This window comes from Pleurodeles waltl, chromosome 1_1, assembly GCF_031143425.1.
Source record: "Pleurodeles waltl isolate 20211129_DDA chromosome 1_1, aPleWal1.hap1.20221129, whole genome shotgun sequence".
NCBI lineage: Eukaryota > Metazoa > Chordata > Amphibia > Caudata > Salamandridae > Pleurodeles > Pleurodeles waltl.
Window position 1 is genome coordinate 212935045 of NC_090436.1, and position 27854 is coordinate 212962898.

The window sequence follows — 27854 nt, forward strand, 5'->3', positions numbered from 1 at the left end:
ACTTGGAGTCCCACTAGGCTCAATGCGGCAACCAACAGCAGTGATGCGCGGTGCGCATTATAGCGCCCGCGTTATAGTTTGAGTGGCCCCAGGTGAGGGGCAGCAGGAAAGGGAGCATGGGACTTGGAGTCCCGCCAGGCTCAATGCAGCAACCCTTGATATATCAATTTCTTAAATTATATTGATTTACAATCATTATATGAATCGTTCAAATTCTGGGACTGTTGACAAAGCATGTAAGCATTGGAAAGATTCTTGTTCCCAATAGCAGTTTATAGCAAAAAGATCAGAATGAGGCAAAGTCTCATTTGCTGTTATTTCAAGAACAGCCATACAAGCTCCCTGGGCATCTTGTTGCTCATTTAGCGTGAAATTAACATTTGCTGTACAAACATTAACTATATCTCTGACACCACATGCAAATTGGCACAATTGGTTGCTGTACTGAAGTACAGAATATAAATTAGTTACAGCCTGTTGCTAAAGTAAGGTTTTCACTTAAGAAATATATCAAAGCAAATTAACAATGACATCGCCTTAGCAGTTAATTCCATCAGGGTTATTAAACTGAAAGCCTAAAATTTCAAGGTTGTTTTCCTTCTTTTTTAACACGGCTGAACATTTTCCAAGCTTTTTTTTTCTTTTCATATACATTTTAGGTTCACACACTACTAGATGTTCACCAAGTGAAGAATCAAGTGAAGGACTGTATATCTGTTTTAAACGATTATATTTGCATTCACATTCAGGGTCTGCATTAATTTTGGTGTAGACCGCATCGTTAATATATAGTCCATGTAATGTTTTCACATGGGACAAAGCAACATATGCCATAACCTCTTTAAACAAGTTGAGCCATTATTGAGTAATGTATAATCCATGCTTAAACCTTGAGATTTATGCAATTTCACAGCATAAGCTAAATATAAAGGAAATTATTTTCTTTGAATAAGTGTCTTTTAAAATTTTAATCTTGCTGTTGCTCTTGCAGTCTGTTTGGGTTCCTCAATATTTTCACATTTGACAATAAGAAATTCAATGTCATCATTCATTTTGTAGTGTATAAATGTAACTATATGTCCCATTGCTCCATTGACAAGACGTTGTTCGACATTTAAATTGCATTATAAAATGACACAACTATTTCTTCACATAAATAAGTATTTTTCTAATCCAACAGTTTGCGACACAGATTTCTCCATGTTAAATTATTAAGCAGATAAAGTTCTAGTTATAGCAATATTTGCCCCATGAGTATCAAATGAATCTTTGCAAGATGCATAATTTCTTTATTTTCCTTTGATAGCATTTTCATATTCAAATAATTGCATTCTTTTAGGGTTGGCATTGAACAAGCAATAGGTAGTGTTTGTAAAAGAAAGTAATGCATAACTTCTACACTTTTCAGATGTGGGAATAAATTGGATATTTGCATATTGAGGGTCAATTCCATTGGTAAACAGGATTTTTACTTCTTTTTCCCTCAAAATCCTATTATGAGTGCACCATAACATTAGTCACTTTTTTCCCTAAAACAACAACAGATCCATATATAACTTCATAGGAGCATCCTTTGTTGTTTACGGATAGGACCCAATTAGTATATGTATGGTTACCTAGTGGACATATGTATCCACTAGCCTCCAAATGTTTGAGAAATGTAAGTGATTCAAATATTTTTGCATAACTTACATAATTTAAAAGTAAAAATTAAACCTGTGAGAGTTTTTATGTGATCTATAGATTTTTTTATTGGAGTAGATTTTAATTCCACAGGATACACACTAGAATAAAAAAAATCAAACCGAAAATACACGTTGGTCATCATCCAAGAGATGCAAAAGCCTTAAAACAAAATACAGCAACAATCAGAGTAAAACAGAAAACTGGGTGCATCTGATTAAAAAAACATTGCAGAGGAAACAGAAAAGGAATTATACCAATAAAAGGTCATGTCTACTCCTAGACGGCCTGAAAATTAATACACATCATCCTCAGCGGGTCCCAGATTCTGCTTAACCTAACTTGCCGCTCAACGTTGTCAATTAATGTGATTTTAAGAAAGCCCTTTTTAAAAATTCATGCCACCAGAGCATACGGTTTGGGGCCACCTTGAGAAGCCAGTGTTGGGCCAACACTAAAAATAAATCCCCTCCGTGTGAGATGGAACCGCTGGAGCTTGCCCTAATACAAGTAAGTTAGGATCCCATACAACATTAGCCAGAAAGATCAGATTCAGCTTCTACCCACTGAATTCATTAAACTTTAACTAATGGTCAGACAGCAATGATATGCACTGCCTCCGCATGCTCGACTATACACCAAAAACTTTTTGGATCTTGTCTTACCTTCATATTAAAAAGGCCATAGGGAGTAAGATAAAGATTGTTCATAAAATATAAAGTGATGAGCCAGTGCACAAGTAAATTAGTTTGCTTAATGTCCTCTGAAGTTATGCCCACACCAGGTTGCCAGCTCCACTTATCTGCCCTAGACTGACAGAGGTCAGCCCTCTCCCCCACCTCATTCAAAGAAATCATTTCAATTGGCAAGACTAATGCAGGGCCCTTAATCAGGAATTCCAGAAAACTATTCACTTTTACCTTACTTACCTGAAGGTATCGAAAGAAACTGGCATGAGGGAGGGAGAACCATTGCCGCAAATGTCAAAAGAGTACCACACTCAAATAGTTGCCCTAATGTAAAAAGAGTAGAGCATTCCTAACATTCCAAGAAGCTCTCATGCACTTGCCGAGGCAGGTTATGATTGTAGCCCAAATATGTGTAATTATTGTGCAAAGTGATATTCAGTGCTATCTTTTTTAAGTAAGACCAAAAGGACTGATGCACTTGCAAGGTCTTAAATCAAGTCATTTTAAAATAGATTGCATCAATATTACCGACCTGAGGAGCGAGATGATCACCCGCATATAGATATATAGGGAATAAGCGCCCCTGTAGCCACGGCTCTCTTCCAAGCACCGTAGCTATTCTAGACATAAATGCGGATAGATAGTAAACCTGAAGATCAGGTAGGAAGAACACCCCCCACTTTCATGAGGCTGTTGAAGAAGCTGTATCTTCATTCTAGGTTTCCTATAACTCTGAATAAATTTATGTCAAGATGCTGCAATCTTGTGAAAAAAATCTTTGGGGTGAAAGAGAGGTATACACCTAAAAAGATAGAGATAACGAGGTAAAATGATTATTTTAATAAGATCGCACCTCCCAATTATCCTCAGATGTACCTTAGAAAATATTTCACCATAATTAAGCTCAATTATTTCTTCCATTTTTTATGATAACTGAACCCCGAGATATGTTGCTGAACGTACCCAACGCCTGTTTAGTCCCAGATCAGAGAAATTCCTCAGAACCTGAGTCTTACTGATGTTAAGTTTATACCCAGACATTCCCAAACTGACTCTCAATTGCTTCTATTGCTGACAAGTCGTTATCCGGGGAGGAGGACAAAATAGACACATCATCCACATTGGCTAGGACCTTAAGCTCAAGCTGATGTATACATAGTGGGCAAATACCTTCAGCCCCTCTTAAGTCTTGATTAAGAGGCTTGATGTATATGCCTATTGATGTACCAGAACAAAAAACTCTGGCCATCAACAATTGTTGCACCTGTTTGATAAACCTTGGACCAAAGCTACAGGCACCCATTACTGCCCAGAGAAAAGCCCAGGAGACATGCTCAAATCACTTTTCTGTATCCAACACTATCATTCCGATTGTGCCCCCTTCACATTACCCAACCTCTAACACAGTAATAACCACATTGACATAAGTAGTGGTATCCCTACCTGGTATAAATCCATTCTGCTTCTTATCCACCACCCGAAATCACAGTGCAATTGATGTTTTCCCATGCATTTGTGTTGTTAATTAATATTTTGAACTATAGTTTGTGTAAAGTGTATAGCCTCACTGTTGCACACAATGCTTGTTTTCATCACCTAAAGGAGTTGTTTCTGTGCTGGTAAAATGAAGTCTAATCTTCTCCTGAGCTGTTTTGTACTTACTTTCAGACCTCTAATGCCATAGTAATTTATACACCTGTGTAAGGAAATGTCTCCTTGGCATGGTTACCCCCTGTCTTTTTGCCTTTGCTGATGCTAAGTTATGACTTGAAAGTGTGCTGGGATCCTGCTAACCAGGCCCCAGCACCAGTGTTCTTTCCCTAAACTGTACCTTTGTCTCCACAATTGGCACAACCCTGGCACTCAGGTAAGTCCCTTGTAACTGGTACCCCTGGTACCAAGGGCCCTGATGCCAGGGAAGGTCTCTAAGGGCTGCAGCATGGTTTATGCGACCCTGGGGACCCCTCACTCAGCACATGCACACTGCTTCACAGCTTGTGTGTGCTGGTGGGGAGAAAATGACTAAGTCGACATGGCACTCCCCTCAGGGTGCCATGCCATCCTCACACTGCCTGTGGCATAGGTAAGTCACCCCTCTAGCAGGCCTTACAGCCCTAAGGCAGGGTGCAATATACCACAGGTGAGGGCATAGGTGCATGAGCACTATGCCCTTTGCAGTGTCTAAAGCAAAACCTTGGACATTGTAAGTGCAGGGTAGCCATAAGAGTATATGGTCTGGGATTTTGTCAAACACAAACTCCACAGTACCATAATGGCTACACTGAAAACTGTAAAATTTGGTATCAAACTTCTCAGCACAATAAATGCACACTGATGCCAGTAAAATACACCTAGAGGGCATCTTAGAGATGCCCCCTGAAAACATACCTGACTTCCAGTGTAGGCTGACTAGTTTCTACCAGCCTGCAACACACCAGACATGTTACTGGCCACATGGGGAGAGTGCCTTTGTCACTCTGTGGCCAGGAACAAAGCCTGTACTGGGTGGAGGTGCTTCTCACCTCCCCCTGAAGGAACTGTAACACCTGGCAGTGAGCCTCAAAGGCTCACCCCCTTTGTTACAGCGCCACAGGGCATCCCAGCTAGTGGAGATGCCCGCCTCTCCGGCCACTGCCCCCACTTTTGGCGGCAAGGCTGGAGGAGATAATTAGAAAAACAATGAGGAGTCACCCACCAGTCAGGACAGCCCCTAAGGTGTCCTGTGCTGAGGTGACCCTTACTTTTAGAAATCCTCCATCTTGTGGATGGAGGATTCCCACAATAGGATTAGGGATGTGCCCCCCTCCCCATAGGGAGGAGGCACAAAGAGGGTGTAGCCACTCTCAAGGACAGTTGGCTACTGCCCTCCCAGACCTAAACACACCCCTAAATTCAGTATTTAGGGGCTCCCCAGAACCTAGAAAACTAGATTCCTGCAACTTTAACCAGAGGAAGGACTGCTGACCGAAAGCCCTGCAGTGAAGACGGAGACGACAACTGCTTTGGCTCCAGCCCTACCGGCCTGTCTCCCAACTTCGAAGAAAACTGCAACAGCGATGCATCCAACAGGGACCAGCGACCTCTGAAGCCTCAGAGGACTGCCCTGCACCCAAGGCCCAAGAAACTCCCATGAACAGCGGCTCTGTTCAACATCCTGCAACTTCTTTGCAACAAAGAAGCAGCTTTAAAGACTTCACGTTTCCCGCCGGAAGTGTGAGACTTTCCACCCGGCACCCAACGCCCCCGGCTCGACCTGCGGAAAACCAACACTTCAGGGAGGACTCCCCGGCGACTGCGGGCCCGTAAGTAGCCAGAGACAACCCCCCCTGGGCCCCCACAGCGACGCCTGCAGAGGAAATCCAGAGGCTCCCCCTGACTGCAACTGCCTGTAACAAGGGACCCGACGCCTGGAACCAACACTGCACCTGCAGCCCCCAGGACCTGAAGGAACCAAACTCCAGTGCAGGAGCGACCCCCAGGCGATCTTCTTTCTAGCCCAGGTGGTGGATACCCCAAGGAGCCCCCCCCATGCTTGCCTGCATCGTTGAAGAGACCCCCGGGTCTCCCCATTACTTCCTATCTAAAACCCGACGCCTGTTTGCACTCTGCACCCGGCCGCCCCTGTGCCACTGAGGGTGTACTTTCTGTGCCTGCTTGTGTCCCCCCGGTGCCCTACAAAACCTCCCTGGTCTGCCCCCGAGGACGCGGGTACGTACCTGCTGGCAGACTTTAACCGGGGCACCCCTGTTCTCCATTGAAGCCTATGTGTTTTGGGCACCTCTTTGACCTCTGCACCTGACCGGCCCTGACCTGGTGGTACTTGTTAGTGTTTTACTTACCTGCAAAACTAACTTCTGCTTACCTCCCCCAGGAACTGTTGATTTTTGCAATGTGTCCACTTTTAAAATAGCTTATTGCCATTTTTACAAAGGCTGTATATGATATTGTGATTATTCAAAGTTCCTAGAGTACCTAAGTGAAATACCTTTCATTTGAAGTATTACTTGTAAATCTTGAACCTGTGGTTCTTAAAATAAACTAAGAAAATATATTTTTCAATATAAAAAACCTATTGGCCTGAAGTAAGTCTTTGAGTGTGTGTTCCTCGTTTATTGCCTGTGTGTGTACAACAAATGCTTAACACTACCTTCTAATAAGCCTACTGCTCGACCACACTACCACAAAATAGAGCATTAGAATGATCTCTTTTTGCCACTATCTTACCTCTAAGGGGAACCCTTGGACTCTGTGCACACTATTTCTTACTTTGAAATAGTATATACAGAGCCAACTTCCTACAGCCTATATGTAGGAAAACGAAGATTGGATGATTTCATCAGTGATGTTATTCGAATTGTCATACGTGATGTAATCAATGGTGTCATCAATGATGTAATTTATGATATCAGTGATATCATATGTGAGGTCATAAGCAATGCATGGCAGGGGCACAAGTTGTAGTTAGTGCTGCTAACTATAACTGGTGAATTCCTGTGTTTTTTTATGTCAAAACATTAAGGTTGCCACTGAGAAATTCACCTAACTATAACGTTACTTTAACCTTTTGGTTTTTTTCCCCAGAAAATATGTAAAGATGTGTATATATGTGTGTGTAGTCACCACTAGCCACTAGGTAGTTATAGTTAGGACCTAGTTTCCATAGAAGGAGCATTTTTTGTTTTGCTTATAACTTGGGCGGCGGTTGACGATCTTCACGAAATTTTCAAAACGTATACTTTGCTTAGTTCCGCTTCTGTCTTGAAAGTTTTGGGGTGATCTTTCAAGTGACAGCCGAGAAAGATTGGGGATCCAAAAATGCATTTTCCCCATTCATTTTTCCATAGGACATTTAGACTTGCCTACAGCCCAAACCACTGAACAGAATTACACCAAATCTGACACAAAGCTAGATTTGGTTCTGCAGATTACTCTTTTTGTGGTTTGGTGTGAATCTGTTAATATAAGGACAAACAATATAGATATATAGGGACACGGATCCTCCGCAGATTCAACTTTCCCCGTGCTGATATGTAATTGACTTCTAACAATTTAACAAGGAAGTGTTGGCAGTCATCTTGGGACTCGGCTTGGGACCTGAATATGTGGGTAATTAGCAGTGCATGGAGAGGGCTCTAGTTAATGTTACCTTAGAGCAAGAGATATAGTTACTTGAGATAACTATAACTGCTAAATTTCTTCTATGGTTTTGAGTGTGTAAAATCTGAACCTAATGTATGAGGGAGTGGGTGTGTGAGTGGTTGTGTGGATGTGAAGTGGGTCAATCAATCAATCAATCATTGGATTTATAAAGTGCACTACGTACCCGTGAGGGTTTCAAGGAGCTGGGGGGGGGGGTGAGTGTGTGTTGGACTGGCTGTGTGGGTCTGTGTGTAGGTGTAGGAGTGGTTGTGTGAGTAGGTATGAGTGGCGTTTCTGCGTTTCTTCTGTATTGGTCATGTGCCCCCAAGGGGAGAGAGGAGGTGATAGAACATAGAGATTGAGTAGACTGCAATCACAGTACATTATAGACTTACAAACAAAGGAACCACAGGGTCTGAACAAGGATGAAATATTATCGGTCCATTTGGGGTAGTGGGATACCTCATTTTGTAATTGAGAAAAAGAAGAATGAGAGCCTTGAGTTTGTTATGAAAGTGTAGGCCGTTTATGAGATATGGATTGACCCACAATTTGCGTGCCCATACAGGGCTATACATGATTGGAGGAATACATTTTATTACTCTGTACCTATTATTTTGCATTGCATAGAAATAAGTATGTGGGTACAATCAGGGGAACAAAAGGACAGCATAGTGAGTGGATATTTACAGCCCATACAGGGCATTATGGTACATGGGATTACAACGATTGAAAATATAGAAAAGTTGAATTTATAATGATAGTGAAATGTGATATGCATATTGGATGAATTATGATCGCTAAGGTGTTTAACCATAGAAGACATATTATAGTAAATTAGTAAAAAGAGAAAGCCTGAATTTAACATTGCGACCGTGGTGGGGAGAGTTTGAGTTCTCTTTTTGTTTTTGTTTTGGATGTAGGCAGTGTGAGGACAAATGAGATGTATTTATTGCATGTGTCCTCCAAAGAGCGCTATAAACAATGAGGAAGGTGCTTGCCAAAATGTGTTTGTTGCTGCTGTTTTCATTTTGAATAAACAAACAATGAATTTCTCCTGAAGGAGTGCAGACTGTTTTGTTTGTGGTGAATATATATATTTAGTTCTCTCCCAGGATGCCTGCCCCAATCCGTAAGCTTTTCTTCGGGCAATGCCAGGATATGGCACAGATCCAGTACCAAAGGGTTTATTATTTCATCACAGTAAAAGTGCAAAGTGCGAGGTGCCACCAAAGAGAAATGGCCTACGCGTTTCGGCAAAAGCCTTCAGCCGGGCCATCCCATAGGGCAGTGCAAAACATACATTTAAAGAAATATCCTCCTTTTTGCCCACACCTTGTCCTAAAGGTATATATACACGCAAACCGTGTGTGATACCATATAGAGCTTTTCCTATTCAACCAGCCCTCCTAATAGCAACAGGAAGATCCAAGTCATGTAGTAATAATATAATAAATCACAATTTTGCTCAAATTAACTTATTTCTTGGTACAGTACTTCTTTTTAGTAAAGTGCTTTTTTAAATAAATTGTTTTCACATGTTTAACTCATTGATGACATGATTACATGTTTCACAACAGCAACTAATTTGCTACCTTCCATAATTACAATCCTGGTAAAGTACCCCAGAATTTATCTTTATCTAAATCATCAGCTAGCTTCATGAAAACAAACCATATAACAATTATATCATTCATCAAGAGTTTACTTAAGTTAACCTCTTTCCCGGTAAAGTACTTCTTTTTGGTGAAGGGGTTGCTGCCTTCCATGATTACACTGGCCTCATGAAAACCACCAAAATTCATAACTATCACATTCTCATATAATACCCTGTGTGAGCACAAAGTGTCAAAAAAGATCATGTGACAGGCAACTTAAATTTAAATAATATGGACGAACATATGTACAGAAAAAGGAACAATTAATAGGCGTGAGGATGGCATTTTTTCCCTTCCCTCCTATAGTTCAAGTTCCCAAATGCTCACCCATCCAGGATATCAAAGATGTCCTGTCAAACTTTATGATTTATTTATAAATTGACATGGAGCTCTGCATCTGAATTCAGACCCCAAGGTATTTATGTTCCTATCATCATGATCCACCTGGATTCTGCTCTCCTAAGGGTCAGCTCTCGGTCTCCCCCTCTTATGTTACTCATATATATATATATATATATATATATATATATATATATATATATATATATATGCACAAAAAAAAAGAAGCGAGAGCTAGGGGTAGTTCCCAAGTTTAGGTAGAGAGCAGCTCCAGTATGGAGGACCCTACAACATTAGCAACACTCTAAATTTGCTCACTTCAAATGTCTGTTTTCTAGCAAAGTTTCAAGCATAGGATTAGCTCAGTGTCATCGTTATTAGGCCATGGGGACCCCATCCCACAGGGCCTTTTTTTTTTATAGTCGGCACGAGGGCTGTGTGGCCCCCCTCCCAAGCCTTATTAGTCCCTGGGGACCACATCTCCCAGGACCATTTTTTGTTTAATTAAAGGGAAGGGGCGTCACATGATCCCCCGAACCATGTTAGGCCCTGGGAACCTCATCCCCCAGGGCCATTACTAAAATTAAAGGGGAGGGGGAAAGCTTCCACTCACTGGGAGCAGACTTTGTGTTTGCTCCCGCTTGGCGAGAGTTTTAAAAATGCTGCCGCCAAGCAAAAGAAAATACAGGTTTCCCTGCCCACATCGGTGCAGGCTGGGAAGCCCCCATGTACTGGGGGTGGGCTCCCTGGGTCATAACATGTGAGCTGACCCCAGGGGATGGGGTCTCCAGGGCCACTAATGACTCAGAGAGTGGGACTGCACAGGCTCTCTCGCTTAATCATTCCCTGGGATGGGCTCCCTGGGGCCTGTGGGCACGTGGCCCCCTCCCCAACTTGTCAAATTTCAGCCCTGGAGGTGGGCTCCCTGGGGCCTTTAGAGGCTCAGGGGGCTGTATTACCCCCCTTTATAAACTAATTTTGACCACAGGGATGGGCTCCCTGAGGCCTCTGGAGGTTCGGGGAAGGGGGCCATGTGGCCCCCTCCCCATATAAATGAATTCTGGCACCATGGGTGGGCTACCCAGTGCCCCTGAAGGCTCAGGGAGGGGGCTGCACAGCTCCCTCCCCTTTATGAATGCAACCCCTGGGGTGAACTTCCTGGGGCTTATAGTTCATAAACGCAGCCCAGCTGTCATTTTTGTTTTTTTTTTCCCCATGCCGCTGGAGTCCCACAGAATCGCAGCATTTTTTGTTGATTTTGTTGTTGTTTGTTTTTTTCCCCTAGGTTGTCCCTCTGTGCCCCCACCCATGGGGCCTAGGGGGTCAATGTATCCCTACCCTGCGCCCTATTTTTTTTTAATATAATTTCAAGGGAGGTAACTTAGTTCCCCCAGTCCTGTAATGGCTGCTAGCAACATTTTCCTCATGTTGCTGGCAACCATTCAGACCGCTGGCCCCTGCAGGAGTTTGACTCCCACAGGAGCGAGATGGCCCAAGGGAAATAACACTCCATGGGCCTGTCAGAAAGCTCCATTTTTTAATTGGCGCTTCACAAGAGTCTCTCGAGCCTCTCGCAGACCCAGCCGTCCCAATATGCAATTATTTATTACCCTTGATTTCACAAAAACGACTGAACTGATTTACACCAAATCATGACAAGCATTTGCAATGCAAGGAATCTCACGTTTGCTCAAGTTAGAGTTATTAGCATTGTAAATTCTTAACTGGACTTTTCTTGCAACTTAAATTGAAAATGAAAGGTAAAACAGTTGACGTAATCGGGCTGATTCAAAGCGCCACATCCGCCATGAGCGTGAAGGAGGGACACAAAAAGAAAAAGAAATCTGCATGCAGTCAAACGTATCAGCAATTGTGCAATTATCCATGTAACAGGGGCAGTCTGCATGATGGTAACAAAAGCGTCCCAAAGAGGGACAAATGTAAAGCATCTACCAATGATAACAAAGGCTTTTTGAAAGAAAAGCCCATGAACGAGTGGAAGTGATAGGTGTGAGGTGAGCGTGGTAAAAAGCCCACAATTCTTACAACAGGTCAAATTGCTTGTGTGCTGGACCTAAAAACAAGAAAGGAAAGCTTGAGTTCAGTACGAGATCTTAAGAGTAGTTAAAAAGAGCAACTTGAAAAGACATCAAGATAAAGGACAAGACATACTGTACACTCCCAGGTTGATGTTAGTCCCTTTTGTATGTATATGTGATAATTCTAGATCTTGCTTCCCCTTTAATGCTCAAAGTGATCCCTTATGCACTCTCAAATAACAAACAGGAGAAAGGTGCAAAGTCATATTTAAAGATCCTCTCCCGGGGCCTACACGATGTCAAAGGAGTATTCAGGAGTCAAGGTCCAGTATACTTGGAGCTCGGTAAAACAGCTTTATAGACTTATCAAAGAATCAGAAGATAATATCATCAATGAAACATGAAAGGATAAGTCAGATTAATTCTTTTGGGAATAATTGGTCCCTAGCCTTTCATGCAGTCCAAACATTCTGCACAATAGCTTAATCTTTGGCTTTAATTAGTATGTCCCACTTGCAATGAAGGCCTCCTTTACAAGATCTGTGCATTCAATCTGAAAAGTCAACAAAATGAGCATTGCACACGTTCTCCTAAATCATCCAGAGTGAAAAAATTGAATAGTATTTTAATGTGTCTTTTTGTCACATACTCAAAGTTGAAAGTATGGACCATCCTAACGGGTAGCTGACCTAGCTTCAGATAGAAAGGTTCCTACTCTAACCATTAAGGTACTCATTGTGTTTGCCACGTTTATGCATGTGTACATGGGGGCATAATGTCCATTCCAAATGGTATCCCCACACCAAACTCTAGTTAATTCAAGCTTTTCTTTTGGAATGCCAAATAATCACATGGATTCCCAGATCCGTTATGTATGGTTTTCCGAGAAGATGAAGACAAATCAATTTTTTTTCACTCGCTCAAGGCAGATGGCAGATAGGAGAAGTCAGCAGAGGGCTGGTGGAGATCTGTGTCAGGGGTTCAGCTAATGTCAGGGAAGGGGTGGGTGGAGAGTTGCGCTCTGGGTAGAGGAATAAAGGTGACAAGGCCTGCAATCTAGAGAGCATGGGAGAGATTTGGGCTTTCACCTGGGTTTGCGTCCGCATCTAGTGAAACCAAGTTTGATGTCTCTGTACCTGAGATTGATGGGTCTGGAATTTGCTCCCCCGGTATCCTGACTGGAGACACCAGCTATTTATAATGAATGGTGACCACCACCACATGCACAAGTGCACTCTCTATGTGGTGCATCCCTACACAATGCACTATACAAAAGCTGATAACATACCACCATATAGCACAAACACAACATAACACACCACATTAAATGATATCATATTGTTTCGATGAGCAAGATTATGCTACTACTTCTGTAAGAGCAAATTACAACCGCCATTCACTTCACGTACAACTGTTAGAAAATGCTATTGTGGGAGCCACTTTATTTATTGTTTTAATGCGAGTGTTTCAAGTCACAAATTCCAGTCCAGACATACTATTGCTGTGACATCTTTAGATATTGAATGGCTCCTGTGTGACAACATTGATCCAAAATAACTGTATAAACATGTCAATTTTGACTGAATACGTTGGACAAACACTGTTAAATTAATTTAACTAGATTTATTTAAAAATCTTCTGCCTCCACCTCTAGAAACCTGGGAATGCATACATTATTTCCAACACTACATCCAGTCATACAGTATTTGAGATGCAATGAAATTATAACCCAGGGAGATTTTCTTCTGCTAAAAATGTTCACTCTCATACAACACTTGCCAAAATGATCAATTAAAATTACCTTACTAAAAAAATGTGAAGCTGGAATACATAAAACTGTAAAACTGTTAAAATCTATTACTAGTTTCAGGACAGACATTCTAGGTACAAAAACAAATCACACACAGACTTGTGAAATCCAATACTACTCTGGCACCAACATCTAATAGAGCCTAGAATAATGTGGCAAGTATTTGCAGAACGCACATTCACCCAAAGACTGATAAGTATGTTTATTGATTGCCAAGTCACTGGTACTCCTCAACCTGGGAGCATGCAGGCTGAGAAGACACTTTGGGAGTCAAACCTGTGACCATGGGGTCAAACACTAAGGCTGGCATTTGCGTTTTGCGCATTTCTTTCTTGAGTCACCTAGGAAGCAGATTTTATAACATTTCATGCAGTGCAGCAAAGGCAATACATTGCGTGAAAGGGAGCCATCAGAAATCCTCTATATTTACAAAGACATGGTGCATTTTTGCTGCCTCCTTGCACTGACTCAATGTGTGCTGCCTAACACCAAAGCAGGCCCCTTGCACACATGGTGGATTTTTGTCGTTTAGTAAATCCCAGTTAAGGACTTGCGTTTCCTTGCGTGATGCAAAGGCAACGCAAGTCCTTAGTAAACCTGGCCTTTACTGCCTTTGATTGTCAACGAGACCTTTTTTTCTGGTTTAGTGTCAGGACAACTCTAGATGAAATAAAGTGGTCTTTAAAATCATGTCGTCAAGGGATGCATCAGTTGACAGTGTTTCCATGCCTACGACTGCATATGATGTGTACATGCCAGAGGGTGCCTAGCATCCCCTGGAATGTACACATCTCATGCAGTCATAAAAGTCACAATACTGCCATGCTGCAAGAATGCAATATTGTTTCGCAAGCCCTGCCATCACCTACTGCATGCATGTACATGTAGCAGAGAATGTCTAGGAGCTATAATTACATGCTGAAGCCAAAATCATTGCCTTATCTAGTTTTTACGAGCCGACAAGCCCGACCTACCCTGTGCAAACACTGGGCAAAGACAGCAATTCACGTGGGGCAGACCGTTCAGAGTTACTTCTGTCTAGGACTGTGCCCGGTGTTCGTTACCACACTGAAGTTTTGTGAACAACACGGATATTAGCCTTTCTGTAGATCAGGCGTTTCTTGCTTTCCCTAAAGTTACGCATTGGCACAGTTTTCAGCAACAAACAAGAAATATTTCCTCGCAATTAACAACTGGCGCTGAAATTTGGTGTGACAATTTCTCGCAAATTCTGTTGTATGTTAAAGATCTTTTGATATCGGCACAAATTAAGGATGCAGAAACATTCAGGTTTTAACATAAAAGCCCACAAGCAGAGATCTTGGAAAATGACGGTCTTTAATCGTAACATTCGCGAAAATTGCACGAAATCTGCAAGAGGCAGTTTTTTTCCTCTTACATTGATGTCTAGTCTAGACTAATTCCCGTACACGCACGCGCTCTCACACACACACCTGCATACAATTCTCTATTGTGGTTCGCAGAGCAGTCTTTGGGACTTGTCAAATTAAGGTGCCGCCTGCTGTGAGTTTAGGAGAGATTAAACCCCTGTCGTGTGCATTACTCACACTTTAGAATCCTCACGAGCTGCAGGAGTAAACAGCTGCGGAATTCTCTGGCCCCTGCTTACTCGTACAGCATGCAATCCTACTCAGAATCGAGTTCACCACATATGTGGAAATACACGGTTTTACGTCAACGTAACGCTATGAGACCCTGCATGCTCACCTATCACCTGCACAGCTAAACATCTGCTGAGCTGCTGTGAAAGCACAAGGCTGACCAGCAGCTACCTCGAAACGTGTGCATGTAACATCCTATGGAGTGAATTACATTGTAGGCCACAAGATAAAGCAAGCCGATTTAAAGCGCCACGCCATGAGCATGAAGGAGCACACAAAAGGAAACAGAAGTTTGCTTGCAGTCAAACGTATTGTCAGTTATGCAACTATCCATGTAACAGGGTCGATGTCATGCAAAGCACTCGACTACTGCCCAGCGAGATCGCGCTGCATAGGAAATAAAAAGAAAAAGTAGTCCAGAAACTATACAGAAAACATGGAGCCTCGTATGTTTTCAGTAGTTGGCCGGTGCACTCGAGGAGGGCTGAACACTGGAAAAGGCATGATGTATGCATGCCTTTCACAAATGAAATCAAGCGATTTTTAAAAGGCAAGTCCACGAACCAGGGAAACTGATGGGCGTGTGGGGGGCATGGTTAAAAGCCCACAGAGAAATTACAGCAGCTAGAGCGCTTGCACGCTGAACCGTAAAAAGCACATTCTGTGGACCAAGATCTAGTTTCCTGCCAAATTTGGTGTAATTCCTTTAAGCAGTGTTTGCGGTAGCCCCTCTTAAAGAAGTCTATGGATAAACACATGGAGATTTGACCTTTTGGGACACTCCTTTTTTCTTGTCCCCCACTAGATGGATCATAATGAAATGTTCCAGTTTTGTGATTCGTCAAGTGGTGCAAAGGTTATTTCCAACACACAGAAATGCTTTTCCTGTGAAAAAGCAATTCTAACTATACCTAGCTATACCTATACACATCTAGTGGCGACTGCCACAAGGTAATAACTACATATGTATGTTTATACAAACACATATGTATATATGTTTGTGTGTTTATATAAGTGTATGTTTAATTATAGTGTGAAATAGCGTAATTTTATTTACAATCTATTGCATTTCTATATTAACATATTTACCATTCACTACTTGAATCTGTATTTATATTAAAAAACAATATTTTTCTGTATTTTGGAACATATTAGAGTCAATGATATTCTTTCATATATTTTTGGACTTACTGTTATAATTTTAGGAGTACAGTATTGTGGTAAACGTTATTTTGGACACAATATTTGTGTCAGCTACATTGTTTATCACAAAGTTGTGTTAGTGTTCCCCATTATGTGTTTTCCATGTTGGTCCTTTACTCACAGTGCTCTCATTCTTTGAACTTCAAGATTTACAAATGCCCCAGAATAAGATTTTCCATAGAATACCATATATGCTTAGACCTAGTGACAGTAATGGGGCAGACCCGTCAAGCTATTGGTCATGGTCCATATGGCATCCTTTTAAGTGATGTAGTGGAACAGCAGATTGGTGTTCAGCACAAGAGAGCACCTGATGTTGCAAATAAATACGTGGAATGTGAATGATGCGCAATGCTTGTAATTCCTAGCCTTGGAGTTTTAGGCATACTTTGAACTTAATAAAGGCCCAGAATCCACCGGAACACTGTGGGTGGAAGGAAAACTGCATGGTAGAGCTAAAACCTATTTGAAAGAGGTGTTTGGAAGAAAAAATCATAGCATATCCAGCTTGGAGGCTAGCGTTCTTAGGCTTGAGCGGGAAAGCCTTTCCAACCACATTGAAGGGATCCAGTGGCAAATGGAGTCTTAAAAGGCCTCCTTACGACAACACTACCTGGATAGACCCAGGCATTGGTGGGTGGGCTTGAAGAGATAGATATAAACAAAATGGAGGATACGTCTGGGAAATTGTTCTCTTGCCCGCCAACTAAAGATATTACTGTATTACCTCCAGAGTGATACCTAGCATAATAGACTCAGATGGGAGAAAGGAAGCCACAGCGGTGGACACTGCTTTCCCAATTTTTTCCGCCTAACAAATCTTCTAAACATGACAGGCAATCAGAACATTAGAAATACATACCTCTCATGGATGACCTCCTCCTGCCTATGCTGGACAGAGATAAGCTTGAGCAACCTATTAGGGAAGAAGAGATTGAGGAAGCCATAAGCGACATGCGGCCACGCTAAACTCCTAGACCTCACAGAAAATTTTAATCGTTCCTATCTCTTCTCAGCTACATGAATATCAGGAGGTTGCAGACACAGGACAGTTCTTTCTGAACTTGAGTGGTAATCCACAAGCCAGCACACCTACTAGATCGCGGCCACTTCTGTCACCCAGTCTCCCTCATTAATACGGAGATCAAGATTTACGCCAAACCCTCTCTCAGTCACTCAGATCAGTTTGGTTTCATCCCCATTACAGCACCCCGCATTCTATCTGCAGGGTGCATGTCACGGTGAAACATGCTCACATGCTTTGGGATTATGGAGCCATCATGCTTATACACTTTGAATTCCTTCGATTGGATCCCAAGCTCTATTACTGGGCCTCACAAATCCTGGTGTTGAATGACAGGCTCTACAGAAATCTCCCTAATTGGGAACGAGAACAGACTGGGGTTGATGTGTGGTAATCATCTCCTGCGGTTACTTCAGGAAGTAACTAAGGGGCAGATTTATAATCTACTGGACTAACAGTTTCTCCGCCAGGGCAATGGAGTAAATTACTCTGTCACTCTGACAGAGGTATCGCCAGCCAGATTTAGAAATGACTCCCAGTGCTTCTCAAAGCATTGCCGTGAACGGCTGTCACAGCAGTGCCTGTCAGTGCTTTTTACAGTTTGATGCGGGGCTCTGTCAGTATGGTGGAGCCTCGCACCAAACTGTTTCTTTTTTATTTTCAAAACAAAAATCCTGAAGTGGGATTTTATTTGTGAATATTAAAAAAGAGACTGCTTCCCTTTCCATGGGACTCCTTTCCTATGGTGATGGGAGCATTTTGCAGCTTTCATGCGCCCCCTACCTTAAGGGTTTTCCTGGCAGTATCTGGGAGAGTGATTTTGTCCCTGACAAGAGGTATCATCATATAGTTACCACTTGAGCTGATCATAGTTTAATTGTGGGGTGTAGCCAATGAGGGCCTATACTCGTTATCTTCCCTGACCAGTAAGTAGATCTCTTATTTATTAGCACCTATATTGATGATAGCTTAAAAATGAAAAGACCCATACCATCCGACTCATGAGTTATGGTGGACTGAAGCTTGGCATTTATGCGTGATGGAGACCCAGAAACATATGTGTATAGATATCATCACTACCTTTGCCAACTTTGGTGAAAAACAACAGCAACTTTTAAGTAAGTGTACTGCATTTACCAGAATGCAATGGGGTGAACTGTGCTGGGCTGAGCAGCAGTGTGCTGTCTCCCCTATTGTGTTTAAAAGGCTCCCTTGAGCCGACAAGCTCACCTGGGATGCATCTATGTGCCTGTGGAGTGGTACAGTGACCTGTGAAGACTTGGGCAGCATTTCAGCAACCCCAGATGAATTTGCTCTACTCTCTACTACTTCTGTTGTCTACTGATGAAGGGCTAAATCCAGAAGAATATGTCTAGAGATAACAGCACTACCAGCCCCAAATTTAGTGAAAAAATACAGCACCTTTAAAATAAGCGTACTGCATTTACCAGAATGCAATTGAGTGAACTGTGCTGGGATGAGAGGCAGTGTGCTCCTTCCCCCATATGTCATGGCGATATCAAGCACAACTTTCAGAGACCAACTGGTACAGTACGAGATGGTATGGTCTCCTTTTCACACCTATATTAAAAGATAAATGCCAGTTATGCCTTTCACACCTATATCAAAAGGCACATCTCATTTATGCACTCACACCATTCACCACAACTGATAATTACAGGGACTGAGGAGTGATAGTTCTCTTTCTCTGCCTCAATGCAGTTCCTCATGATTTGCCATCCAAATGCTAGGGGTGATAGCAAGACCTTTAATGAGGTCCTGGAGTCTACTAGATGAAAGAGGCTATATCCTGACCTTTATGCATATCATTGATTGCTGTATTGACAATGTTTATTTCCAGCTGTACATGGTGTTTAAAAGTTTAAATAAAGTTGTTTAGATTTGCTGGGATTTACAACACCATTGCATGTAGTTTCTAAAATAACAATTAATTGCATATTCTAACAATACAAAATATTAGAGTTTTTATAGGCTGGGAAAGGAAAGGATCACCCCTCAAATGCAGATAAAATAGGAGATAAATATTTTCCGTCTTGTACATATTCAAAAAAATAACATTTCTACATTGCACTAAGTCTAAGCTTGGAGGATTGACCAATGGTGGAAAACCAGCCCGAAAAACTTTTGAAAGTTTTGTGAATACTTAATAAAGAATTAAGTCATAGACAGAAGTGGTGCAGTTGCAGTCTCTTGGAATTATGATTCTTTTGTTATCAATATTTTCAGCTGTGTTTCAAAGAGTACATGCCAAACATTTATATATTGAGTGACTCAAGATAGGGCAACTCCCTTCTGTAGCCACTATGCTTCAAACACAGGTGTTTCCTAGAAAGAGTCACTTTCACTGGACAAAGTCAAAAGCAAAAATCCCTATTTCGTGGCACGAACAGGAGCTTGGAAGATGTGCAGAAATAGACAAGGCATGGAACAGCCTAACTCAAAATGAACAGAACCTGAAATAATCTAGAGAAAAGGTTTTAGGAAGAAAAATCCAGAAACACTCTGGGAAAAACCTTTAAAGGTAAAAAGACAAAAACATAGTAGGGGTTACGTACCAAAAGTAATACGTCAGGCTGCTTTGATGTACAGTACTGACAGGTACTTAACTTCTTTTATAATGACAGAACAGTAAGAGCTCTGATAGGAGGAGGAACATTTGTAACAAGAAGAACAGGGGAATATCCGTGCTTGCTAATCTTTCATTCTCCATCTTGTATGTGGCTGATTAAAAGCCCCATCCTAAGAAAAAAGTGGTGCAAAAATGCATGTAATGGACAGAGGGTGGTGCAAGGTGAATAGATCATAACCCCTGCTCAATACACTCGCAAGCATTATGAGCAGGCATTGAAGACAAGTCTAATAGTACCAGGTAAATGAGAACTCCAAGCTCTGCTGGCTAACCGCTAACCACGTGGATCAGCTGGGCAACAAGATGGGTCATGGGGGAGCCCAACAAATGTGGGCATGTTGTATATAGATAAAGAAAGTTATGTTGATTGTATATTTTTGGGACACTTTAGTACTGTTTTCTATTATTGAATACTGCTGTAGATATATACAACAATCCATAGCTGCACATTTCATCCCTTTACTTTGATGATTCTTACACCATGTGGCACATGCTATTCTTTATTGGTGTGTCATTTTTGCGCTGATTGATTGTAGCAGGAGTTGCCCCTTAAAGCTTGTTTTTCCGATGTCTAGTAGATAATTTATTGGTGATACTAAACATGAACTTTTATGACTTAAAATGATATCTCTGTTTATTGATTTATTCATATTTCAGGATAAATTCTTACAAATTATGATGACCTTCTGCATTTTAGGTAGAAGCAAACATGATCCCAAATCAGCAAGCAGCTACAAAATTATGACTTCATTGGCTGAAGAGGAATCTGAAACACTTTTCGAGATAATATTGGATGAGCACCAAAAAACATATTTAGAGGCAAGGTACAGAAGACTGTAATGCAATTCAATGAAAAAAATCTTAAAATATTATGTAAACCGATGTATGCTTATTTGCTATATTAACGTTCAACTGGAGTGCAACTGTTAATATTAGCCACTTTTTAATTTTATAGATAATATTACAGCATTTACAAATAAGCATCAAGATATTTTTCTAGAATACAGAATCTAGGGCCAGATGTAGGAACCGTTTTGCATGTCGCAAACTGCGAAAACCGCAGTTTGCGACATGCAAAGCGGCCATCGCGATGCTGATTCACATTTTGCGAGTCGGTACCGACTCGCAAAATGTGAATCCGACTCACAAATAGGAAGGGTTGTTCCCTTCCTATTTGCGACTCGCACCACGATGCTGAGTTGCTTTGTAACCGCGAAAGCGGTCACAAACCAATTCACAGTTAACACCCACTTGAAGTGGGTGGTAACTCATTCGCAAACGGGAAGGGGTCCCCAAGGGACCCCTTACCCTTTGTGAATGTCGCTAAAAATAATTTTTCAGAGCAGGCAGTGGTCCAATGGACTACTGCCTACTCTGAAAAAATGAAACCAAATGGTTTCATTATTTTTTTGTATTGCAACTCGTTTTCCTTCAGCAGGCCACCATCCCTGTGAATGCATGGACTCGTTATGGGGTCGCAAAATGCGACCCACCTCATTAATATTCATGAGGTGGGTCTTTGCGACCCCATAGCGAGTCGCAGAAGGTGTCTGAGACACCTTTCTGCATATGGTTTTGCAAGTCGCAAAATTTTACTTCCCTACATCTGTCCCGTAGTGTGGCAAATATCTAGCAGAATAGCGATAAATGTTTTAGCTAGGATTGAGTGGCTGTGCTTTACTGAACTTATCAGCATGTTGACTTGTTCATCTGATGATGCATGTGTGGTGACAGGAGGACAAGTGTGGCAATAAAGTCTATAAAAGAGGCCTACGCTATGTGTGTGAGATGGTGATTTCCACGTGTTGACAGGATGATCAGTGAAGTGAGTTGGTGCAGACATGCAGCCTTCCATGAATGTGTGAGTTGAGGTTTCTTGTCTGGTGAAAGTATGACTACTCCAGAATGCTGGTGTATAAACACAGTCTACCCTTGATGTGTGAGATGAGGTTCCCTTCTGTGGTAAGAGCATGATCAGTGAAATGTGTCATGAATATGTGAGATGAGGTCCCCCTTGTGATGATAGGATGACATTTGCACGAAGTTGATGTATGGAAGCAATCTTCCATGAATGTGGGTGATGAAGTTCCTCTTAATGTGATAGGGTGACCAGTGCAGGGGAAGAGTATGTAGAAGCATACTGCCATCAGTGTGTGAGAATATCCTCAGTATACGTAGAAGTGTGGTAGTTGGATGAGAATAGAGTGTGTGCTCTTCTTTAAACATGAAAGCATGAGATGAGATGTAATTTCATGACCAATGCAGGAAGAGGTTGTACAACTTCCTATCTGTGTTATTGGGATGGAAGAACTTGGTATACAAGGTGCTGTCCTTTCCCTTGTCTGAGACTCAAGTTGTGAGCATGTGAGGAAAATTATGTGAGATGAGTAGAAAGAGTTTTACTTCTCCTTTCTGTGGTCTTGAAGAATTTGTCTTGTATGATTTCTTTGTGAACATTGGTGAGGTATTGGGTTTGTTGTGTTGTACTGGATGATGTTAGTAACATCCCTGCACAAGGGACAAGCACCCTGAAGGTGGACACACTACACAGTCCGTAATGGAGAGAGAACTTTAGAAAGAAAGACAAAACAGATGGGCATAATACAGTAAAAGATAGACAAAAGAAGTAGGGGTATCTGAAAAGAAACATGATTTCTCCAACAATGAGCATGCTGTATGGTATAGTTAGCAGAATAAAAGTGATGCTAGTCTTTGCATGTGGAATGCTTACTATCCTACCACTCAGAAACCAAGAGTTCACTCTTGCATTTCTGTAGCCCAAACTTAGCTTTTAGATTTAAATGACTTAGTTCATTACCTGCACCCAGAGCTAGACACATCACTACATTTTGACCTATAAATTATTGGGTGCCAGTGCAGGGATTTAATATGTGGTGGAATATGGCTTATACAACCCAGTATTAAGAGGACTCACCACAACCATTTGTAGTATACCACACTGAAAGTTAGGCCGTTTCCAAAAAGGGAGTTTATGTAACATTTCATCTGAAATATAATAAGTTAAACTACTGCTTTATCACTAGATAGTGGAAGAAGAGGACAGATCCCAGTCAGGGCGATGCAACGCAACACAGAAAGGGAAGTTGCTGCGTTGCATTAATGGTAAAGAGAAGAAATGTGGTATATCTACTAAGATATGATGCAGTTTTGATCTCTCATAGGTTGGTGCACTTTTGACTGCCTAGACCAAACTCAGGCACCTTCGTGCTATGACACAAGGGTGCTTGTGTTCTGGTACAAACAGTGTTTGTGCAGGATGTGATACCTTCCTGCACAAACATATTCTTAGAGGCTTATTTCTTTTTGTATGTGTGCTACAGAATTGCTAATTGCAGGTTGTGTAGAGCTATCTGTATATAATATGTTCTTATACTCATGTATAGGTAAAATATTTAAAGTTTGCCAGACTGATTATTTTATTTTTTTCTAGCATGATTTTTTGGCATTTTATGTTCTCAACATAGTTGCCAAGGTACAATTGGTGTGAATAAATCATTGACTATAGTGAAAACATACAATCATGCCATAGGATGCAAGACACGCACACATTGCTTTAATAGTAGCATTGGTTCACCCTGTAGATTATATCAAGTAGCGTTATTAAATACGTATAGAATAACCATAAAAGTGGCATAGAGGAAAATACTAGTAGACATGCAATTTACTCTGTCCATTTTTAAAATTAGAGAGAACGAAGCTCATGAACTAATGGCTAATTTCAACCTGGGTGGAGAATAGGAGAGGCTAAAGATGGTACATGGGCCATGAGGAGGCCACTATGGTACTATCATGTCTCCACTAAAGAAAATAAAGGTCAGGAGCCTACTCAGTCTTGTAGATTTCAGTAACTTTTTTCTGGTGGAGGGCATGTCACAGAGACATCGAATGGGACCCACACTCCGCACCACCCCCTCCATGGAGGCTGAGAGTTGGGAAATGCCATTGTCAATTACCTGGGCCTTTAGGGCTTCCAGGAGGTTATATCAGGTATCTCCGATGGGGTGTTTGTGAAGACCGCCGGCCTCTTTGAAGCAGAGTTTGTACATCTTTGCTGTGGCCAAAAGGAATAGGGCTTGAAGCCACACCTCAAAGGAGGGAGGGTGTTTGGGCTTCTAGTGTTAAGTGGTTGCAACTTCGCTGGAAGTAGTGCAAGGTTAACAAAGTAGGAAGTGGCTGTGTCTTTATTAGAATGCTTCTACATGCCTAGGGCTACGAACATCCGATCATGAGGACAAGAATGACTATGAAAGTGGATACAGTATTTAGACTTTGGGACCAGTATTGCCCTTGCACCTAGAGCATGTGTTGAAAGTCAGCTGAAGGTGCCTTTCAACAGGGGCAGAGGGCATTAACATCTGGAAAATATTAGTTGATTGCTGGGCACAGATAGGCCCTATGTAGATGTAGGATGAAATAGTGTACTAATTTGAATTTGGTGTTACTAGAGACCAAGTGAGGGTACAACAGTGCGTGGGAAGGTCTGTTTATAATGAATACATTTATATGTCTTAGCTGTGGGATCATACTCAAACATTATATTATTCACATTTTGCATCACAGCCCACTGCACCAAATGAAGGTGTAGTGAAGGTTCTTTAAGGATGACTGCTTTCATAAGAAGTTGTGGGTCCCCGGGAAATAAATATTTTGGGGTAATGTTAGCAACATCTTTCAATTTATTAACAATTTTAGCTAATCTAAGTCTATATGATACCAACCAATGAAATATATACTAAACGTTCAGAAATGTGGCACCAAAACAGTCAAATCCTCAAGCTGCCTGGAGTCTGCCAGGCACATAGTACCAAAAGAACACTTAACAAAGCCTTTTCTTTCTATGCTTAGACCTCTTTTTTTGTCTTTCACCATTTACAGTTCATGAAAATATCAGTGTCTAACCAGCACTGTAGGAAAAATATAGTAACAATGATGCAGTGGTTGTTTAGTGGACTAGCATGTAACGCTAAAACAAAGTACATGCACATAGTCCTTGAAATCGAGGTTTAAGTTGCCAGATAATCCTACTCATAAATAAATCCACCTTCACAACTGGCATTCTCACTGCAGCAGTTAAAATACATTCACTGGTTCGAGGATTGCCACTGTTCCACTGGGTGAAATCTGTTAATTTTCTCCTTAATTCTCTTCCACTGCCTTGTCCATCCTATAATTTTTTGATTGAGCGCATGTTGTAATCTATCTGTGGGCTTTTAACTACACCCATCACTTTCACTCATTCAGGGGCTTGCCTGTCAAAAATCCTTTGCTGTCATTGGTAAATGCTTTACATTTGTCCCTCCTTGGAGCAGTTTTGTTACCATCTTGGCTATCGACCCTGCTACATGGACAATTGCATGTTTGTCAATACTTTTGACTGCGAGCAAACTTCTTTTTCCTTTTGTGTCTCTCCTTCGTGCTCATGCGCATGACAGCCATGGCGCTTTGAATCGCTTGCTGATATCAACTATTTTACTTTTCATTTTCAATTTATGTGGCAAGAAAAATCCAGTTAAGAATTTACAACACTAATAGCTCAAACGTGAGACCCATTGCATCACAAATGCTTGTTCTATGTTTGCACTTCATTGGCCAGACAACGGCTAAGACAAATGGTAGGTGGAGTGAGACTGGAGTTGAAAGAGTGGAAAAAAGAGAACGTGATTATGAGTAAATTAACAAGGGAGGTACGGCTTGTGCTGAAAGTACTGATTTAGAGAGGCATACATGGAGCAAAACTGAGTGACAAGAGGAGCAATAAATTTGGAGGACCTAATAGATAACAATGGGACAGATAATAGAAGATTAGAGCAGGGCTCCAGAATCTTAGAAGAGGGCCCAGAAGTGGCCGGTGACAGTGCAGATATAGGCAGCATCCAAGGATGCAAAGCAGCCTGGCAAGAATCAATTGTACTCTCATCATTAATAGGATTATTGTCATTATGTAAATGAACAGAATGTGAATCACAGAGATTAAACAAGATTGAAATGGCGAGAGCCTAAAAGAGGACACACTGATGGAATAGAGTTTAATGAGTCCAATTGCTCCTCCACAATCATGATTTAAACGTTAAAAGCCCTTACAGAAGTTGTCAAAAAATGCATTCTTAAATTTCTAGATGAATACACACTCTGGTCTACCAGGGGCGAGGATATTGCATCCTTTTTATCCATGTTGCCCAGGGTTAGGCAAAATAAAGTTAAAGAGAAGGGGTCCAGCTCCGCTTTGATTTGACATGGATGGGCCTGGTCTTGGGTGGATCTTTGCTCAGATACAGTCCAGGTGTGTTCCGAGACACGGGAGAAATCTTGGCGGTATATACTTGAAAAAAGTGGGCCTCTCATCTTCCTCCCACCCTCATCCTCTCCCCATCAGAAGTCACAAGTTCCATGCAGAGTCTGAGATGATGGTGCTATATGCGTGAAATGGCGTGCCTCCTCTTTTCCCTCTGCTTCCCACATCACAGCAGTAATCACTTTTCACTGCAACATTATCTTGGGAGCACCTAATTTAAATAATTGTATTCAAGTATATTGATTCATGTTGCCAATTTATTTACATGCAATGTAAATAAAGTTCTTTCAACCTTGCAGGAATATAAGGAATTAAAGAAATTACTTGCTGTGGAAGTTAAAGGCCACTCTTCCCCCTTAGGGCCATTACTCATTATCTCATATCACTCCCACATCATAGCAGCAGCCTGGGAGGTGTAGTCCCATCTCCCCCACACAGACACACACAAAAGCAGTCATGAGTTCTGTGTTGCAGGAGAGATGTAGGTGCTATAAGTGCGCAATGGTGGGTCTCCTCCTGCCCCTCTGGCTCCAACAACAAAAGAGTACCCTCAGAGGTGTAGTCTTTCCTCCTCTCTCAGACAGGAACATCAAAAGCATTCTGAAACCACCACCGCGAGAGAGAGGCTGGTGCTGTAGGTGCCCCCTGCAGCTTCCTGAAAGGTGTAGCAGTCGTGGGTGGCTGCAAAGTGAAGGGACAGGGCGCTGCGCGGGGGGAGGTGACGGGTGTTAGGAATAAACATTTTAAAGAAACGTACTTGCCTCGCTTCCTCGTCGCGCCGCCTCTCCCTTTCCTGGTCACAGGAGGCCCAGACTGTCAGCCTGCCCTGCGGCCAATCCTGACACTGCTCAGAGCAACGTTAGGATTGGCTGGAGCGCCCAGCTAGAGCGCTCCCAGGCAGACTGGGAGCCTGTGCCTACTCCCTCCAGCTCGGCAACACAGGGCCAGTCTGGAGATAGCAAGGTGAGCATGTGTTTTTGGCCGAGACAGCCAGCCAAACATACATGTGCACTGAGAGGGAGTGCTGTGCACTCCCCCTCATCCCCGTCATCCCCAGTACCCAGCCCCTTTACAACAAAACAATAATAAACATTATTTATTATCGTTTAGTTGTTAAAGGTTTGCAGCGGCTGCTGCTGGCAAGGGGTAGTCCTTTGTCCTCTCGCAGGCACACACAAAACGAGCAGTCACAAGTCATCAGTTGAAGTCACCAACAGGTGTACTTCGACTGTCTGCTAACTATACTTACTCATGCAGTACTGAATAGCAGCATGCTGTCCATGTGCCATTCTGCAGATGTAGCTGCAGTTTCTGAAGCATGCTTTTTCTTTCTAACTCCAGCCACTTTCTTTTTCTTAAAATTAGCTTTTGAATCCAAATCTCTCTCTTCTTTCTTCACTATAACTTCAAAATCGCGTCCAGGTTCTCTTTCACTTTTTTGTCTGATGTACTCATCTTTCCTGTGACAATCTGTTTGTCAGCTCTTTCCTTTTCTTCTGCTCTCCCCAGAGTCCTGCAAAGAAATAGGTATCAGTGTACTTACTGATAGCGATCCAGCTTTTACATTTTTTATTTTACCTCAAATTGTATCCACCACTGTGGGTTTCCTACTCTGGAGGAGTTCCAGTCTGGATTCTCTATTTAGTTTATTTTTCTTAGTTTCTGTTGCTTTTTCTTTGATCAAA

At 41.9% G+C, this 27854-nt stretch overlaps 1 protein-coding gene across 2 annotated transcripts in view; it reads left to right on the forward strand.

Annotated features, from left to right (window-relative positions):
* LOC138282919 (UDP-glucuronosyltransferase 3A1-like) overlaps positions 1-27854 on the forward strand; it is a 347196-nt gene that overhangs the window by 113897 nt on the left and 205445 nt on the right. For both annotated transcript variants that reach the window (XM_069220977.1, XM_069220968.1), the window contains one exon: positions 20554-20680. In XM_069220977.1, coding sequence (XP_069077078.1) covers positions 20554-20680 — 127 coding nt within the window. The remainder of the gene's footprint in view (positions 1-20553; positions 20681-27854) is intronic.